Source organism: Myodes glareolus, chromosome 16 (assembly GCF_982192425.1).
Source record: "Myodes glareolus chromosome 16, mMyoGla1.1, whole genome shotgun sequence".
NCBI classification, from domain to species: domain Eukaryota; kingdom Metazoa; phylum Chordata; class Mammalia; order Rodentia; family Cricetidae; genus Myodes; species Myodes glareolus.
Window position 1 is genome coordinate 4,665,001 of NC_142041.1, and position 20,317 is coordinate 4,685,317.

At 42.7% G+C, this 20,317-nt stretch overlaps 1 protein-coding gene across 4 annotated transcripts in view; it reads right to left on the bottom strand.

The window, feature by feature from the left end:
* Nucleotides 1-20,317, bottom strand: part of Runx1t1 (RUNX1 partner transcriptional co-repressor 1) — a 148,226-nt gene that overhangs the window by 55,344 nt on the left and 72,565 nt on the right. For all 4 annotated transcript variants that reach the window (XM_085676992.2, XM_085676993.2, XM_085676996.2 and 1 more), the window contains 3 exons: nucleotides 4,812-4,949; nucleotides 2,514-2,755; nucleotides 345-434 (listed from right to left, as the gene is read on the bottom strand). In XM_085676992.2, coding sequence (XP_085533118.1) covers nucleotides 345-434; nucleotides 2,514-2,755; nucleotides 4,812-4,949 — 470 coding nt within the window. The remainder of the gene's footprint in view (nucleotides 1-344; nucleotides 435-2,513; nucleotides 2,756-4,811; nucleotides 4,950-20,317) is intronic.

Sequence of the window (20,317 nt, forward strand, 5' to 3'; positions counted from 1 at the left end):
AGCTCACCTATCTCTTAAAAGAACAAGCAAAACAAAAAATATAACTCATCTAAGATTTAAAAATACATACATACATATACATATATATATATATATATATTCATCGAGATGTCTAAACTCTTTGCCGAGCTTTGCAATCTGATCTTATTTAGATGGCTTCCTTTATACATTTAGAATGACTTCAAACAGTACCAAGAGTACATACCTAGTCCATTAGTTTCTATCCAGTCAATGAAGTCAGACAGCCCCTTAAATATTTTGACCTCCTCCTAAATAGAAATACAGTTATGGCCTAAGAACAATGTGGTCTGAGATGCTTTCCAGATCAATGAGCTGTGCAGTACCTTCAAAAACGGGATGACAAAAGGTCTCAGTGGGAAGTTAGTGGCTTCTTGCAGTTTGGAATGAAATTCTTCAATTGTCAACGTAGAGTTCTGGGGAGAAAATATGAATTATACTCACACTTTCCTCAGTAAATACCAAAAAACACTGAAATCATTCAGTTACTGATATTGCAACAACGCAGTACAATAACAGACAAAAGATGCAGAGTATCCAATGTACAATCTACTAACTTCATAAAGCGAAAATCATGCCCCATGGCTTACTGTGCTTCCAGCTCTAAAATCTGCAGTTACTGAAGCGCATCTAGTTATGACAAGGTGGCCACTCAAATGTCTCAGGGTCTGAGCAGGACAATGTGGCCCACACTGCGCTCCTACAATCCCCCACATAGCATAAGGAGTAAGAGTTCAAGTTCAGTCCCAGCTAATTTTAAATTCTTGGGCAACCTGGACTATATCCTGAAACCTTTCCTCAAAATCCGGAAGTCTCTTCTCTACTCACAGAACAAATAGTCACTTCTAGGCCAAGTGTGGGGTCATGTGTCCTTAATCCCCACCCTTGAGAAGCAGAGACCGGGAGATTCTGTGAGGTCAAGTCCAGCCTGACCTACTTATCGAACTATAGGACATAGCCAAGATTATACAGTGAGAGTCTGTGCCAAAAAAAAAAAGGAAGGAGGAAAGGGAAGGGAAGGGAAGGGAAGGGAAGGGAAGGGAAGGGAAGGGAAGGGAAGGAAAGGAAAGGATAGTTTAAGCCTGGTGGTGGTGGCACATGCCTTTAATCCCAGCACTCAGAAGACAGAGGCAGGCGGACCTCTGTGAGTTCGAGGTCAGCCTCGACTACAGAACTAGTTCCAAGACAGCTAGGGCTGTTGCACAGAGAAACCCTGTCTCAAAAAACATACATACATAAAAAAATTAGTTTAATATTATTTAAAAATAAAACTAAAAGGGGCTCACAAGTTCTGTAATCCTAGAACTCAGAAAGTTGAGAAAGGAGGAACAGACTCTGCAGCCCTCACATGCTATAGAACAGATTCAATTAATTGTTACAGACAGTAACAGGTTGGAGAGAAATGAACTACTCTCTAATGAGTACAGGTTTCAGCTGAGAAAATGGAACTACTCCAGAAGGCTGAGAGTGTAGGTCAGGAAAAGAACACATGCTGAGCATGTGTGGGACCCTTGTTTCCATGCCCAGCGCCCCCCTCAACACACACACATGCACAGAGGCATGTGTGTATGAATGAACCCACACACACACATACACACACACACACACACAGAGACATGTGTATATGAATGAGCCCACACACACATACACATACATACATATATACACACACATATACATACATACATACACATACACACATACATACATATACACACACATACGCATACATACATATATACACACATATACACACATACATACATATACACATACATATGCACACACATACACACATACATACATATATACACATACACACATGCACAGAGTGCTCTCTCACTCACTTAGCCCCCCCCTTCTCTCTGTCTCTGCACACACAGCAGCTCTGGGTCTAGAGATGCTTTAGGAGCAACAACTGTAAAATGTGTCTGTATTTGTAATGCCAGTGAATGGTACAGCTAAAAATGGTAAATTTTATGTCTATTTCACAATAAAATCTTTAATGCACTTAGCCTCAAGAACGAAACTACATAAAAAAAAGAATATATTACTTGTCATAAATTCTTGTTCATCTAAGCCAATAGTAAAGTTCGTAGAGCAAGGACATTCAAATAAGCATTCAATTGGATTAAGTGACTCATTAACATAACAAAACCACTCTATTACTGTAGATTGCCCTTAACCATACCAGCAGACTATGCTTATGAAAACATGTGTGTGTGTGTTATATAAAGACACACACACATGTATATATACATATCCATGTAATATATAGCATATAAACACATATATGTACATATATGCATATACATACATGTACTTATGAACAAGTCAACAACTACTTGTATCCCTATATTGTTATCAATCGAATGGTAACATCAACTACATTAGAGTCCGTTGAGAATGCTGTTGGGTTGGGGCATCTACTTTTCTTGCCACTCCCAAGGCACACACGGCCTCTTGTCCCAAAAAACAGATTTCTGTGTGCTTACCACCAGTCCTAGTACGAGGGTACGAACCCTTTCTCCAATCTCCGGTGAAATGTCATTGCCAAACTGCTGCAGGGTAGTAAGAAATCGTTTCAGCTTGCTGAGTTGCCTAGCACCACAGGCTGGGGGCAGCTGTTGATTAGCCAGAGAAGAGGAAGAGGAAGAGGAAGGCCCGTTGCTAAAGCCATTGGGCGGCGAGGGGGCGCCATTCAAGGCCGTAGGTGAATGGCTCGTGCCATTCGTTACTGTCAAGGGCATAAAACCAAAAGGAGAGAAGCAAATCAGTGTACAGAGAGAATGAGAGTGAAGGACTGTCCCTGAGGGTCCTTGCCCCGAAATCTAGTGGCTGTGTATTTTCAAAAATATTGGGACATTTGGCAAAATGCTTGGACATCACAGCATCACCGTCCTGGGGAACTCTGTCAGCTCAGAGTCTCCTGATCACATTGAGGGGCAGCCTGCGGCACAGAAGCTGATAATAAACGGAGCCTGCTGCCCCACGGAGCCACCCCTGCCTCCCATGTGCACATATGTCAACCACCTGAAATGCTTCAAACATAGCACAAACAGCTTTGGATGTCAGCCTTCTGTCACAGGCTTACATCAATATAACAGGACGGTTTCTCCCCAAACAGGTCCCCGAGAGAAAGTGTACATTTGGTGGGGACTAAATTTATCACTGAGCATTTTTAATCATGTTTTGTACACACAAGTGACAGCTGTGTTTATAGCAAGAGGACTTTCAAGTTTTAACCTTATACCACCCAATTAGAAGGCTATTTTCTTTCCCTCTTATTTCTTAACCATTTATTTAAGGGGAAATGTTAAGTTTTACATAGAAAGACAGAATGGGTTGGGATTTACTAAGGAGCTATTTTAAGAATGTGAAAGGGGACAACTTAAACTAACCCAAAGCATGGATTAGTAGTTAATTTACTAAATTCCTTCCTGAAAAACTTATTTGAATATCAAGATGATGGCCTTACTTGAACATATTTGAACATCAAGATGATAATCTGTAAGAACGAGCATAGAGGTGGAGGTGTGTGTGCTGTGGCACATTCCTGGTATCCCAGCACTTGGGAGATTCGGAAAGAGAAAAAAAAGTTCAAGGTCATCTTTGACTATAATATAGCAAGTCTGAGGGCAGCATGGGCTACATAGGAGACCCTTTCTCAAAAGCAAAAGCAGAACAGAGAATTAAATGTTCTTTAATCTCAACGAGGAACAAAGATACCTATCAATGCTAGCTCATTGGGCCTTGTCAGAGGACACACACGCCTGTCACCATGACTTTGGATAACAAACCATTGGACGACAGGTTACACCCTGGCATGTCACAACCTTCTGCCCCATACACATTTGCAAGGGTCTTTTGAAGGGCATCAGAGTCCTGCAGGAAACCTTAGGACATCTATCTTTAGAGATTTATGGATCTATTCTTTGCCTATTAGATAGTTTTCATGCGTATGGTTTCATGGCACATGGTCCATTAATAGTATCATCGAGAACAGATAAACATTGCTTAGCTTCACAAAGCTTTGATGTCACTTTTAACCAGAACCGTGAGACTGATTAAAGCCATCCTACCAAGTACCTCCGCTAGAATGGGGAAGTTAGTTGGTGGTCAGAATTGACTGTCCCTATCTGGAATGCTGCAGGAGGAAGGACACCCCAATGACTCGACTCAGAGAACAGAACCTGAACTGAATGCAAATGGAATAGGTTTGGATAAAAGCCTGGCAGGTTCATGACAAAAATCATGCTGTTGAATTCAGAAAGTTTCTATAGGTAACTGTTGCACCAAGCAATGGCCTTTTAAGGTTCAGAATGTGAGCTCTTTTTACTTTAACATTATTTCTAGCTATTTGACATAAAAGAAAGCAAGGTAGACATAACTAGAAATAATTATAGCATATTTTTTTGTGTTCTAAGTGAAACTGAACAACCAAAATAAAGAGCTAGCTCTACATTAACATGAATTAAAAATCATAGGCCTAACTAGAGCAAGAGAACAAATGTAATATTATTCATTTGCTCAAATCGCAGCAGATTATAATGTTAAAGAAATAATATAAAGGCAGGCAAATATGCACAGTTGTGGCAATTACACCTAAAACATGACACTTTTGTTTGGGTTCAATAACCATTACCTACTGGCAAACTTCAAGGTTTTTGCACTCGATTCTGCATAAAGCATTGATACGGGATTTTATTTTTCCTTGATTGTTTTCTACATGCAGAAAAATTTCAATTGAACCTTCAAAGCTGAAAACTTCAGTTCATAAGCTGAGTACTTACACGTCGTTGGCGTAAATGAGCTGGTTCTTGGTGCTCCTTGAGTCGTTGGGGGAGGCGGCATCGCTGGAGGGGTCAGCCGAGATTGCGTCTTCACATCCACAGGTGAGTCTGGCATTGTGGAGTGCTTCTCAGTCCGATCTGGGAATGCCACCAGGAACACGTTATTTCACCCCCTTAAACACCCCACTCTCAAGCGGGGTCTATCTTTTGCAAAGGCACACAATCACAAGAAATTCAGCATCTTCTACCAGTAAAATATGTTTTCCTATGGAAGTTTAAGGCAGAATTTTCCTCCATCCACGTCCCACTTGAGAAGGTGTAGCACAGATGGCAGGACCTCATTTGTAACCAGGCTATATAATACCCTATTGTTATTTCTGGCTCGACAGATGCTACCTTTCTGGTGTTATATGCACCAGCACAACTTCACTCAGAGCCGAAGCCAACATTAGCGAGGAGCAGAAAACAGATGAGGGAGACGGACGGACGGAATGAAGCCCTCCTGACAGCTCAGAAGCAGCAGACACCAAGTGTCAGCAACGCAGTCAGGTCCTGGCAGGAGCAGGAGCTTCACAGTGCATTGCTGCAACACCTCCTACCCTTGCCTTGCTTAAGTCCTCTGGTCGATTAAATGAAACAAGCTATGTTTCCCGGATCTTCAGTTTTATCTGCCCTACATTAAAAACATAAGAATGCTCTGTCCACAAAGAAGTTGAGCTGTTCTTTATATAGAATGTGTGAATTTATGTCCTGCTACATGCATGAGACCGGAGCTCCACTTAATAACGTTAGTATATGAAGCCCCAAGTAAAGCTGATAAAAGTCAAAAGAGGGGCCCTGGACAAATCTGAATCCCCATTGCTGGCCATTCTCATGCAAGTACACTGCCCCGCTTGCCCACGTGGACTCACTGTTTGGGACAGGGTTTCACTCTACAGTCTAGGCTGACCTAGGAACTCCTCATGTAGGCTAGCCTGGCCTCAAACCTGCACCATCCTCCTTCCTCGGGCCCCTAGGGATGGATGGCAGTGTGGGCGTGGGGCTTCTACGTGTACTGTCCCTTCACATTTCCACCTATTTCTAATATAGTTTTCAAGGCCATAGAGTTCTCGCCCAAAATAAAATAGTTTCTTGTTTGCTTCTTTAGATCCAATTTTATACAAACACATGACAGATACTTCAAAAACCATTTCTGAGGAATTTCCACAACTTTAGACACAAAATTTTACACTTGTACTTTTTTAAAAAAATGTAGAATTATACACTATTCGGAGCAGGGTTTTTAAACTATTATGAAAATTATAACAAGTAATTCTCAATTTAATTAAAAGTCAAATGTTAAGAGAGCTGGTGAGATGGCTCAGTGGTTAAGGGGACTTATTGGATCCAGTTCCCAGCACCTACATGGTGGCTCACAATCACCTGTAACTCCAGTTCCAAAGGATCCAACTTATCTGTATAGCTAGGGTTAGTGCACACATGATACATATACATACATCAGGCACACACACAAACACACATACATGTAAAATTAGAATAAACGAATATTTTAAAGTCAGTTATTAAATGAAAATATAAACCTGCAAGTCACTACTTTTAAAATCCCAAACCTAAGCACTTGGGAGGCAGAGGCAGGAAGATCTCTGAGTTTGAAGCTAGCCTGGTCTACAGAGCCAGTTCCCGGACAGCTAGGTCTATTGTACAGAGAAACCCCATCAAAAAACAATAGACAAACAAAAAAACCCAAACCTAGTTCATCTTTCTTCAAAGTAACCTGTTATGGCAGATTTCACGGCACAGGTTTGTAATCCCTGCAGGTGAAGGCAAAAGGATCAGGAGTTCAAGGGCAGCCTGAAACACGTAGGATTACATATCAAACAAACCAAAGCAATTTCCTACCCAAGTCTAGTGGCACACGCCAGGAATCCCAGCACTTGAGAGGTAGAGGCAGGAGAAGTGATTGAAATCAGAGGCCCTCCTGTCCTACACAGAGGCCGAAACTCCTGAGAACTACTTAGAAGACCCTGTCACAAAAAAAAAAAAAAGGCTGTAGGGAAGCAATATAATAGATCATATTAAAAGTTGAACTAACATTGATATGATACTAAAGATGATGTAATAAAATCAGCATCGATGTAATAAGTGCATTCTGCCTCATGACAAAGTCAGCAGTGTCTGGCACTATTCCTCCTTCTCTACCACTGGCTTCACCCTGAGTCACTCTAGGGCAAGAGACGTGTCCCCAGGGAAATATTGGCAGTGAAGCAAGCAAAACTTGCTTGACTTTACCTTACTGTGAAAAAAAAAAAATGTCTTCATACTGCTACCCCAGAGTCCCTAAGAGCCAGCACTTATTTTAGAAAAATAAACAAGTTAGGCGGGCTTCAAACTGCTCCTTCAATAAGCCCACCGCACACTCTACTCTCCTCGACCAACCTTGGCAAGAACAGAATGAATAGCCCTCCCCTTGTGCTGCAGCGGAGGGAAGAGGTACAGCAGCGAACACAGTCTCCCTAAATAATGGCAAATATGCGTGTCATGCCAAGAAAGGAGGGAGCGAAGGAGGCTCGCCAGAGTCTGCTGGGAGATAACAGTGGGAACTGCTGGTCCATCTGGCTTCCATTCGGCTAACACTCACGGGGAACCAAGAGGGAAGGCAGGCCAGATACACAGACTTGGAGCACGTGGTTTCACAGACAGAGAGAGGAAGAGCAGAGAGGGGAGGGGAAATGGGAGGCATGGTGGGCGGGGGGGGGAGGGGTGTGTGTGAAGCAATAGAAAGAAAAGGAAGAGACAGGGAAAGAACAGAAACAAGAAGAAAGGTCCCAAAGGAAGAGATGCCCTGGGAAACTTTGCTGACCCGTAACTGATGGCTCCTCAGCCCAGGCCACAGGCCCACCTCAGACAGCAATACCTAAACTGAGATGGCTCACACCCCTCCTCCGTACTTTTAAGTACTTCCACCAAGGAAAAAAGGAGATGCAGTATGAAGCACACAGCGAGCTTCCTCTTCAAACCTAAGATTTAGATTTCCGCACAAGGCAATCTTTGTATCTCCATCTCTGTCCATTTCTGGAAAGATGACGGATCGACGCATGGCTTTACTGGGAAAGGTTGTCCACATCAGCCTTGAACTACACATGTAATTTTATCAGTATTTTAGGGACAAGAACTACCAATTAATGCATGGAAGAATGCCCCTAGTTCAAACAGGACTATAGATTCATTCCGACCAGATATATGTGCACATGGATACATTTCGGATTTTGACATTAGCCAAATTTCTATGACGGTGGACTTCTCTGATCAAATAGTTCTAACCCAGAGGCCCTACAAACTACAACAAAGTGGGACCATATGTAAGCCATTCGGTTCTGCTCCACACAATCCACCCAGGGTAGAGAGAGAAGAAGAAACCACTGGCCAGGCCGAGCCCATGCACGCAGAAACATTCTGGAACACAGAGATTTAAGATAAATTTAGACAATATGTTTCAAGTATGCAGAGCGCAGCTGCATTTGTTTGGGATTAGTCTTTCAGTGTTTTTGAAATCTATATTCTTGAAACCCTTATAGCAAAGAGCACAAGAGCAGTGACTTAACCAGAGAAGCATCTTACCCCACTTCAAATTACAGGATACAGTTAAACCAACACGAGGCGACACCACATCGCCTGTCATTTTTTTTTAAGCCAATGAGGATTATATTTTCTTGGTATATCCTTCCTGGTTTGTAGTTGCTGGAGGAACATTTGTGGTACTTACTGAGTGACACAAAGTGATACAAGGAGGGGAAGAAAGAAAGAGAGAGGTGGGGAGTGGGAAATAAAAGATTGAAAAGGAAACTGTTCGGGTCTGGAAGGAAGGTGGGTAAAATAAGTAAGAGTTGATGTGGTCTCTCCGGTAAGGACTCCCACAACTTCTAGACAAGACAGTCTTCACTTGGCAAACACCCAGCACATATGTACCAAAGATGGTGGAGCACGGAAAAAACTTACAGCATATAAGAATGCATTACTGATACCATTTCAATATTGCATCCACTGCCAGAGCCCTCTAGAGACAAAGTTTTCTGTTTCCTCTTCCTTTCCTTCCCTTCCCTTCCCTTCCCTTCCCTTCCCTTCCCTTTCCTCCTTTCCCTTCCCTTCCCTTCCCTCCCCTCCCCTCCCCTCCCCTTCTTTCTTTCTTTCTTCCTTCCTTCCTTCCTTCCTTCCTTCCTTCCTTTTTCCTTTCTTTCTTTTTTTCTAAATAGTAAAGGTAGAACATAATCTGGCTTGCCGCTTGTCTCATTTACAGTTTGACGTGTGGTTTAAAGGTATGGAAGACAGGAATTCTATACAAGCCTTGGTTATATGCCATGCTGGAGAGGATCCATGTGAAGGTGATTCTTCTGATCATTAATGGTAAGCATCCCTCCAGTTAATTATCCCGAGCCTTAATTCTGCACAATAAAAATGGGAATGCTATTCTGTGTTGATCTTAGAAACGTGACATGGAATTAAATGAGATTATGTGTCTAAAACCCTAGCATGTCCCTACACATGTCGGACACCAATATCATCCTGCACTTTTCTACATAGACCTGTCTCTTGCAAATCCATTGAGTCTGAGATCTCTCAATACAGGAGATGGCTACTGCTGCTCCTGGGTTTTGTGGAGGATTTTTGTTTGCTCGGGGTCTTTCTTTGTTGCTTCCCTCACTTAGAACACCTTGCCCTTATCTGCCTGTGAGATCTCATGTTACACTTTTCCTTAACTGTCCATGCACCAACCACATCACACAGCTTTGCTTGTCATGATTCATCGGTCTGTCTCCATAAGAAAATGTGTATGTACTACACACACCAACTCATGGAAACAGCAGGCACGCCATGAACAACTTTCTCTTTTTAATTATCCCTTAGTCGTGCACTTAATAAGCAAGTATTGGAGGCACCTATTATTGTTTATGGTATCTCCTGACTCCTTCAACCTGTAGCCTGTAGGGATGTTTCCTATGTCTGACCCTGCAGTTATAGGTAGTCTCTGGCTCCTGGGGAGAGTGTGCATTATCACCCCATATGGCATAACTCATTTAAATATATATATATACATATATATTTTTTTACAATACACATGTGTATGTTTATGTATTTAAATACATGTGTTTGTGTTTAAATAATCTTATAAGGTAATATTTCAAATTCCTCCCTTTTTATCCATATTACCAGGGAACGTTGCTGCAAAGATAAGAACCAGAGGACTAGGATGCCCACTGCCAGGCAGTGTCTTCTAGCCACTAGAGGGGAGCTGCAACCAAGAAATCTTTTTCGTAATTCAGCCTGTTCGCATATGACCCGCACAAGCTCCAAAGCTCCCGTTTTACTAGTAGTGCAAGTATGGTCACACACGGACACGCTAAACATTACGGGTGAGGAGTCATGAGCCTCAAAACACAGTATTTCTCTGTTTCAAATGAACATACTTTATTCTTACAACTAAGAACAAGCTCTGATGGTTAAAACTGTCCATTTAGAATCTAGAGTCACATAGGTGACAAATCTCAGGGCACGGCTGTGGGTTATCATGGGAAAACACACCCTAACTATGGGTAAGTCTCCTCTATGGACTGGAGTCCTGGGCTGAATAAACAGGAGAAAGTAAGTCGAGCACACACAGTCACCTCATGGCTTTCTGACTGTGAAGGCAATGTCACCAGCTCTCTCAAGCTCCTGCTACTGTACAGTCCCTGCTAAAATGGACTGTACCCTCAAAATGTGGACCAATATAAATACTTCTCTCAGTGGAATTTGTCATGTATTTTTCCACAGCGACAAGAAGATCAATAATGCACAAGCAAAACTATCCAGGCAGGTCCAAATGTGACGACGGGCATTATCTCACGTCGAGTTTACAATGAAAGGGAACTACCGACCTTCCCATTGGGAAGAAACCAAGAGGGGCTGCAGAGATGGCGAAGTGGTTAAGAGCACTGGTTGCTCTTCCAGAGGACTTAAGTTCAATTCCCAGCAACCACACGGTGGGTGCACAACCATCTACAGTGAGATCTGACGTCCTCTTCTGGGATAAAGGTGTGCATGCAGAAAGAGCACTCATAAACATAAATCTTAAAAAAAAAATGTTTGAAGACAGAAAGAAACCAAGAAGGAAAGAGAGATGGAGACTGGACATGGAGATTTGGAAGGCTCACACAGGTTTTAACTGAGCTAACTCCAGGCCCCAAAGTTAATGCTGTCTCAGGCCAAATGCTACTTCAGTGATGACTTGAAAATACAGGAGAGCAGACCATATTCATTAATGTTACATCTAGAGCTGCTGGCACACATGGAACTATATGTTCCAGTACAGTAGCCAGAGCCAATGGCTCTGGTGACAATTCAAGTTTTAATTAAGATGAAATCAAACTTAAAATTTTTTTCCTGACTGCACCAGTCATGTTCCATGTTCACAGATGTGGCTGTACAGACTGCATGACGATTTTCTCCAAAGCTTGCTTGTTCATCCTCCCAAAGGATAAGACACCCAAAGAAAACGGCCCGAGAAGTGACAAAGCAGCCAATGTGGGAAGAGGGATTAAGAGGGCCTTTAGCCTGGGCCTAATCTTCCAGGACTTAGAGACTCAATAACCCACTTTGAAACAGAAATGGTCTACAGATCAAGAAAAGAGGAACCGTAAGAGCCCAATGGTGCTTTTAGCTAGAATATTATCTCAGTGACTTCATGAAGAGAAAAGCCACTGGTCTTGGCAATTCTGGTAAAGTCCAGGCAGTACACATCTTGGGGAAGCACCACCTTTCACCTACAACTGCCCCCTTCATTCCAACAACTCTTGGATCTTCTTGTAATCCTTTCCTGGAAATCGTTCCTGGAAGCTATGAAAGTGGGTATCTCGAGGATGGAGGCCTGGCTACCCCACTTCTGTTGATTTGGATTCATCTCCCTCTGCCTCACACTTCACCATTCTGTTTAGGACATCAGAGCAGGGGTCTCCTCTTTCAGAATGGGAAGTCCAGGCTCCTCATCGAGGCCATTAGCAACTGTTGACTGAATGGCTGTATAAAATACTTAGGCAGGACAGCGCATGCCTGTGATATCAGCACGTGGGAAACAAAGGAAGAGGCTAATGCATTGTGAATTCATGGCCAGTCAGACCACAAAAAGATTCTGTCTTGAGCACAAAAAAAAAAAAAAAAAAAAAAAAAAAAAAAAAAAAAAAACAAAACTAAACCAAAATGATTTAATGAAAAATCCCGAATCCTCCAGTTAACAGAAAGTAGCTACTTGGACAAAGAGCTATTAGATCATTCCAGAACGTGGAAAACATCCCTACGTAGGGATCCAACCTTCATCGTCTTTATGCACAGATCGTTTTTGCTCCAGTAGTTTGTTAAGGAAATGTACAACAAAAGGCTGAAAGCTTCTGCAAAACATGGCAGCTCAGACTCCCACCAGTCAGTCCCAGTTACACAGAGGGTGATTGTTGGCGTGATTCGTTCATTCCCGGCTGCTCAGCCCCAAAATAATCACACAGAAACTATATTATTTGCAATACTGTTTGTCCAATAGCTTAAGCATGTTTCTAGCTTGCTCTTATATCCTAAACTAACCCCTCTCCATTAATCTGTGTATCACCACAAGGTTGTGGCCTACCGACAAAGTTTTGGCCAGTGGAGGTGTCTGTCCCAATGGCGGCTACATGGTTTCTCTCTGCCTACTCCCTCTATAGATATCTTTCAGCCTGGCTTTACTCTGTTCAGCCATTGTCCAAAAGCAGCTTCTTTATTAACCAATGGCAATAAAACATGTTCACAGCATCCATCACCTCCCACATCAAGTGGCGAGCAAATCAAAGCCGAAATTTAAAGGTGGACGAGGTATATACCTATGGCATAGCCACAGATCGGGGCAGAGTGGGATCTTAATTGCATTTATCTTGGATTTAATTGAATATACTCCAGGGGGAAATAATATTAATAAACTTCACCTTACACCTTACAGGCAATGGGAACACAAGTTGTTTTGGCTGCGAAACAGCAAGCTAGTCTCTGTATCATGGGTAGACAAGGAGATGAGAACAGAATAATAAATGGCAGGGAGGAGTGGTGTCATTCTCCAAATCTATCATCCCAGTACTCAGGAGGCTGAGATGGGGGGGGGGGGTGACAGCTGGGGCATAGCCTGTATTTCACAGTGACAAGCCTAGCCTTGACCTTGTGTGGACCAAAGACATCAAGGAAAAGAGGATTACCTGTGTTATTGATTCCACAAGGCTGAGTCATCTGAGAGTTGGCCTATCACAAATTTGGAGTCAAATTATCCCTGCTCCCACCCACTTCTGACCTAATAGCCTTGTGACGTGCCACCTGAAACCTTGAATGCAAGAACGTAATGGACTACTGGCTTCTCACAAGCCAAGGTAATCATGTGATCAGCTGGCATCTGAAAGATGTTTTCATCTTTGCTGTAACTCAACTTCTTGCCATTTCCACCAATATATCTGAAGCACGACTTAAGACTTTCTTTTGTTCCATAACTATAAAATCTTCATGAACTCTTACCACATTGGAGCATGCTGTTTGGGACAAAATGGCTCATGTTCCCGGGCCACGGTAACTCATACTTGGTAACAGAATAAACTACGCTGTCCCTTTGAAAGGGGAACCTTTTATGCTCTCTTGCCTCGGCACCTTTTGTAGCTGGAATGACAGACCTGCCTCACAGCTCCTCCCACACTCATTTTAATTGTTGTTGCTCTTTAGGGACGCGTAAAGATAGTGTGGTCAAAGCACAGGTGCACAGCTGAAGTTCCTGTTAATGATGAGAATCCAACTGGAGGATCCCTGGGACCTAGGAAGGAACTCGAAGCCAACCTGAGACACTCAGTTCTAAAACGTTTGCCTTGGTGTTTATCTCAACAAGGTCTGATTCTCAGTATGGGAATAATTTAAAAATGAAATAAATAGATACATTCAAACCAAGGCTGGCAAGACACCTTAGGAGGTAAAGGCATTTGCTTGCAGGAGCCTGGTTATCTGAGGTTGATCCGAGAATTCATGCAAAGGTGGAGAGAAAACCAACTCTACCAAATATCTTCTGACATGTGCGCACATGCGAGCACACACACACACACACACACACACACGCACACGCACGCACGCACACACACACACACACACACATGCACGCTTTACATTCTAACTACGGGATCTGATTACTTCTCTGCTTAAGTGTCTACAGTAGTTTCCTTTCACTCTGAGGCCTCAACCCAAAGCCTCGAAAAGACCCGCAGGGCAGCTAGATGTTATCTCTGCTCTCTCCTCCTTATCTCACCTCACACCTCAAGGGTGATTTAATGACTTGCAGGCTACTCTGACTTCTAGACTTTTCTCTCTGCCGGGAGAAAGAACACAGTTCAGTTCAAACCTACCACACAAAGGTGTTCTTGATGGCTTCTCCATCCCTCTGTTATAAACGCTCTTTTACCATCTCCATTGTCTTCATGGGCTTATTAGAATTATGCAGTAACTATAGAATTAGTTGTTTTCCTAGTGCCTCCCCTCGGAATGCAAGCTGCTGCAAGTCAAGGCACGTATCATATTATGAACCACACGTCAATCCAATCCCAAAGATGAACAAGGATTTTCCTATTTAAAAATCCAGATTTAGGGGCTGGAGAGATGGCTCAGTGGTTAAGAACGCTTGCTGCTCTTTCAAAGAGCCCAGAGTTAGTTCTTGGCTTCACATCAGGCAATTCTCAAATACTGTAACTCCAGAGGGAGTGATTCTGACACCATCTTCTGTCCTCTGGGGCCAAGGAGCTTGCGTGCGGGGCACAAACATACATGCAGGAACTCAATATCCACGTAAACTATAAATCTCTAGCAATACCAACACAAACAGAGACCAAAGTAGTGGAATTTGCTATTCCTTTTCAGTTTCTTTAATAAGAAAAATAACAAGAGAACAGCTGTTGAAAACCTCTTTAATTTGTTTTACTTCTAGTTCATTGGTTTCAGTCAATATCATTCCTCCCAGATCATCCCAATCAAATGACAGATTGAGCTAAACCTGACGGGATACACTTGTACCTCCTGAATTACGGAGGCACAAGTTTGAGCATCTCAAGTTCAAGATCAGCCCGAATTACGTAGGGAGAGAGACCCGATCTCAAAATATTAAGAGCTTAGCATAGCTTCAGTGGCGGAACACATGCTGACATGCGTCCCCAGAGTAATTATCTATTCTGCCCCTTTAAGAGACAAGCCACACCCACTGCCTTCCTGCTTGCAGCCTTAGTCTCTCTTTCCTCTCCTCCTGTCTCCCTCTCAGAGAGGCAGCTTCTGTGTCCTCTCTCTCTCTCTCTCTCTCTCCCCTCCCTGTTCTTCTCCCCTTCTCCCTTCGCTTCCATAACCACTAAATAAATTTCCAACCTTACTCTGCATGGCACACCTCTGTCTGTCTTTCACCCTATGCGCTGGCTTGCCGCCACCTTTGGAGACCTGCAGCATAGTCTCATGCACAGTCCCTGCCTAGGACTGGCTGCTCTCAGGACCCCTTGCCCCTTGCCTGCCACGGCCAGGGATCCTGCAACAAGCTACTCGCTGATTCCTCAGCAATTTTTATTTTTCCATTACACTCAGCACCAGAGAAAACCAACCACAAAAAAAAAAAAAAAAAATCCGTAGAGAATTTGGTAAGCTGTGTTTTTGTTTTAATTGTAGGATTTTTATTTTCTTCTTGATTTCTTTTTTTTATATTTATTTATTATGTATACAATATTCTGTCTGTGTGTATGCCTGAAGGCCAGAAGAGGGCACCAGACCTCATTACAGATGGTTGTGAGCCACCATGTGGTTGCTGGGAATTGAACTCAGGACGTTTGGAAGAGCAGGCAGTGCTCTTAACTGCTGAGTCATCTCTCCAGCCCTCCTTCTTGATTTCTGCAGTGACTCCTGATCACTCCTGGTATACTGTCTAGTCCCATGTATTTATATACTTTTTATCACAGCTATATCCCTCGCTTTACAGCTTTATTCCACTCTAATCAGAGTATAGTGGATGTGTTTGTTTTCAATTTTCCTTTATCTGTTGAGACTTCATTTGCGTCCTAACCTAACAAGTCACCAGCTGTAGAGGAAGTCCCATAGGCTGTTGAGAAGAATATGTACTCTTTGTTGTTCAGGTGGACTGTTCTGTAGATGTCTGTTAGGTCCACTTGATCTTTGACACCAGTGACCACCAATGTTTTCCTTCTTAGCTTTGGCCGATTGCCAATCGATTGCCACTTCTGGCTGCCCCCCATTAACTCCATGGGATGACCCTAACTCCTGAAGACAACGCACATGGCGGTGGAGGACAGAGACAAGAATCTCAAACTAACCAGCACGCTTCCCTGCTGGGTGCTTTCACAGAGCAGGAAGGCGCCCCGAGGGCTGCTGGGAGAGGAGAGACAGGATGGCCTTACCCAGCAGTACACCCCACCGGCCATGCCATCAGCCTGCCAACCACATGCACCACTGGTAAAACATTGACAAGAATGTCAGGAAAGGGAACCAACTGCTTATGTTTATTGGATCTGAGCCTTACTCAGTGAGAAAGAATGAAATCCTGGTGCTGCTAACCTGGCCAAAGAATGAAATCCTGGTGCTGCTAACCTGGCCAAAGAATGAAATCCTGGTGCTGCTAACCTGGCCAAAGGCCTCAATGGGGCTCACGATGTCTTGTTAAATGGTCACGTTGTTACACCGTCATCTACATATTTATGTTTATCCTATAGATTAGTGCTGCTGTCCGTGAAATAATATTTACATCATTGAATTGTTAACTCAGCAGTTGTCTTCAGTGTTTATCTTAATGTCCTGGCTTCCTTTGATCTGTTGCCCACTTTCATCCTGCTCATCCAGCGGGAGTTCAGTGAACTGGGATCTGCCTCTTTTTGCCTTCTCCACTGACTTTTCCCCTGACATGGGTGGTCACACCTCCTACAATAAGTTTTGCCTGGGATGAACTCTCCTAAGGGCTGGACCCAGTAATCTCATTGTTCGCTTTAACACATCTATCTGGATAGCCACTGACCGGCTAATTTAGACCCAAAGCCCACTTCTCCATTGGGAATCTGCTGCCTCATTTATGGGTTTTGTACCATTTCCCATCCAGCCGACTAAGCTTCAGGCCACAGTCATCCAATGCCTTCTTGACTCTATTATCCTCCTCAGTCCAATGCCTCACAATATCCCATCAATTCCACTTCTGCTACCATAATAACCCTTCCACGGTCCATACAGATTTGGCCTTTAAAATCCTTTTAGGCACTGTGTTGTTTGCCCACCTTCATTCATCTCTGCCCAAATCCTTCTTCACATCTGGAACAAGAAGAGTTCCAAAGTGTGACTGTGACAAAAATCAACTTCTTTTAATCCTTGTACAACTAAACTTTTAATCCTTGTACAACTAAACTTTTAATCCTTGTACAATTAACCAGGTTTCCAGGGGCTCCTGAGGGGCTCCCGATTCTGCTGTTGAAACCCCAGCACCTAAACGTAATGGTCATCCTGAAGATAGTTTCTTACATTAAATCATCTCAAATTAAATAAGTAACACTCTCCTGTTAACCTTCTAACCCTAGGCTGCACACACTATAATATTCATAATTAACACATTTCCCAACAAAATAGCAATCGAAACTTTGGTCTGGAAGTTGCAGATGTTTTAAAAGTTAATTTGAGTTGGGCAGAGTGGCACACACATGGAATCCCAGCACTAGAGTTAGCGTAGAGAAAGGATAACCGGATAACCAGGGGGAATTCAAGACCAGGCTTAGCTAACTATGAGTTCAAGGCCAGTCTGGGCCACATAACACCCTATCTCAAAAGGAAAAAAAAAAGAGTTAAGTTGAAATATAAATTAAAATATTAAGGAAAACTTTGAAGATGAATTATAATAAATTCAGCTTAATTTTTATTAAAATTCATGACAAAATTACAATTTCAGTTATCTACTGCTAGCCAAAAAAACAAATAAAATAGTTTTAACTAAACAAGAAAAAAGTTGAGAAATCAATATATATTTCCCAAAATGCAGTATGTAATAAAGACTTCTTGACGGGTATACTGGATCATATCTGCCACCCTAGCACTTGGACAAGTTCAAGGACATCAACCTCATCTCAAAAACAAATGAAATATTTAAAACAACAACAAAAGACTATTGAATTATGGCTCAGTGCCTAAGAGTGCTTGCTGCTCTTGTGGATGGCTTGACTTCAGTTCCCAGAGGCCACCGCGGGCAGTTCACAGGCACTAGAGACTCCAGTTCCCAGAAGTCATAGCAGGCGGTTCACAACCACTAGAGACTCCAGTTTCCAGAGAACCTGACCTCCCTTCTGGCCTCTGATGGTGGAGTCCTCATTCACATATGCATATTCTCACATAAAGAAACTTACATATGCACATAATTACCATTTTAAGAGTTCTTTCCAGGGCACATGCCTATCGTCTTACTAGTCAGTAGGTATTGGCAGCAGAATCAAAACTCGAGTTCATCCTTAGCTACATAGTAAATTCAAGGCCAGCCTGTGTTACTACAGGAAATTCTGTCTCAGGAAATCAAACGGGAAGGAAGGAAGGAGGGAGGGAGGGAGGAAGGGGCGGAAAGGAAGGAAGGAGGAGAGGGAGGGAAGGACGGAGAAAGGGAGGGAAAAGAGGTGACTTTCTTTACAGTAAGTCATACAATTTCCTAGGTACTGTCAGAACATCGTTTTCAACTGTAGCCTCCATTCTACCCCATCTCATCCTCCACACTTTCAGCTACACACAGCCAGACAATAAATAGAAAGTTCTATAAATAAACCAGCCTTAAGTTTTTAAATTGTATGGCTTTGTAAATAGGATGATGATATCTTCTGCTCTCCGGTTGCGTTCCATCCTGCCCTACCCAGACCTGAAACGTTCTTTTGAGTGGCGTATCCAGGCTGGATATGCTACCTACCTGTGGGCCACTTATCAGCCATACTGATGATCAGGTGGACTGTACACTCTTAGCAACCTCATGCTTCAGCACGATGCTGCTTCATCCCCCTCTCTGCAGCTCAGGCAAACACTTATACCATCCCACAGCATCCCAAGAAGAATACAGTGCAAGATATTTTGAGACACCAGTCACGTAAGTTCTGTTATAGTGCTATAATTATTTTATCATTGGTTATTTTTACCACTTAACCGTACATAACTTCTGAGTTAAATTACCTTAGGTGTACGTGTAAAGCCAAAATACAGTGCAATAAATAGAGTCGGGTGTCCAGTGAGGTTCTGGGAACACATCTCCCATGGGTAAGGCAGAACTGTGACACACTGAATCACACACTTGCTTAGGAAGAAAAATTGTAATACAAAGGAAAAAATATAGCAGGCAGATCTGCATATAATCCTCGCACCCAGGAATCAGAGACAGGAGGTTAACCATGAGTACCTGACCATCTGGGCTGCATGGTGAGAATGGGGTTGGCCTGGCTACAGAGTGAGAACATTGCAGAAAACCAAACGTGAGCCAGAAAAGTGACTCCTGGTGCAGGTGCCTGGACCGACACTGAGGACACACCTACATTTGTCCTCAGGGCCCTCACGGCAGAATGAGAGGACCAGCTCCGACAACTGTCCTACAAACTCCACACATGTTCCATGCCAGGAGAACACACAGATTCGCACAGACACCCCGACACATGAATATAAATTTTAAAAATGTGTATGTGTACATATACATACATATTTATAGACATTAGTGAAGTCTTAGAATAAAAAGATCTAAAAGTGGTTTTTTAAAGACTGAATCAAAAAGTCATTTCCTAAGAAGGGTACCACAAAATAAATGTAGACAGCAAATCAAGAATAAATGATGTTTGCTGTGTTACAGTAATTTACTGATACTCCTGATCTAGAGGAAATACAAAATCCACAGAAGAAATTAATCAAAATATGTACAATGGTATATAGTTATAATTATTATCTCAGCACATGACAAGATGAGGCAGGAGTGCCAAAAATAAAAAAATAAAATAAAAAAGCTGAAAACCTACAATAAGAAACATAAATGACATACAATCCATTGGAGAAAAACCCATAACCTCATGGGGGCAGTGACAACAGATGCTTAATTTATTTAAAAACGATCATCTTTTTGAATGTAATAAAATAATAGGTTTGCAATGATAAAACGATTATTAGTCATCTAGCACAAACTGACACTTTACCACACTTCTATAAATGGTAAGTTTCCTGCAGGACAACCACCAGGCAGGCGGTATAAATTATCTTTAAATAGACACACCTATCATCGAGTGCACCAGTTACAGTCTTCAGCAATTATTGTAAACCATTAACACCAGGTAATCGGCGGTGTTTATGATGGGGGGGCTGACAGCCAGCTGGCCATCCCACCTCGTGACTGTTCTGGTTTATAGTTACAATGTTCAAGGACTGAGGGGTGGGTACAGGGGTGTGAGGGGCGGAGAGAC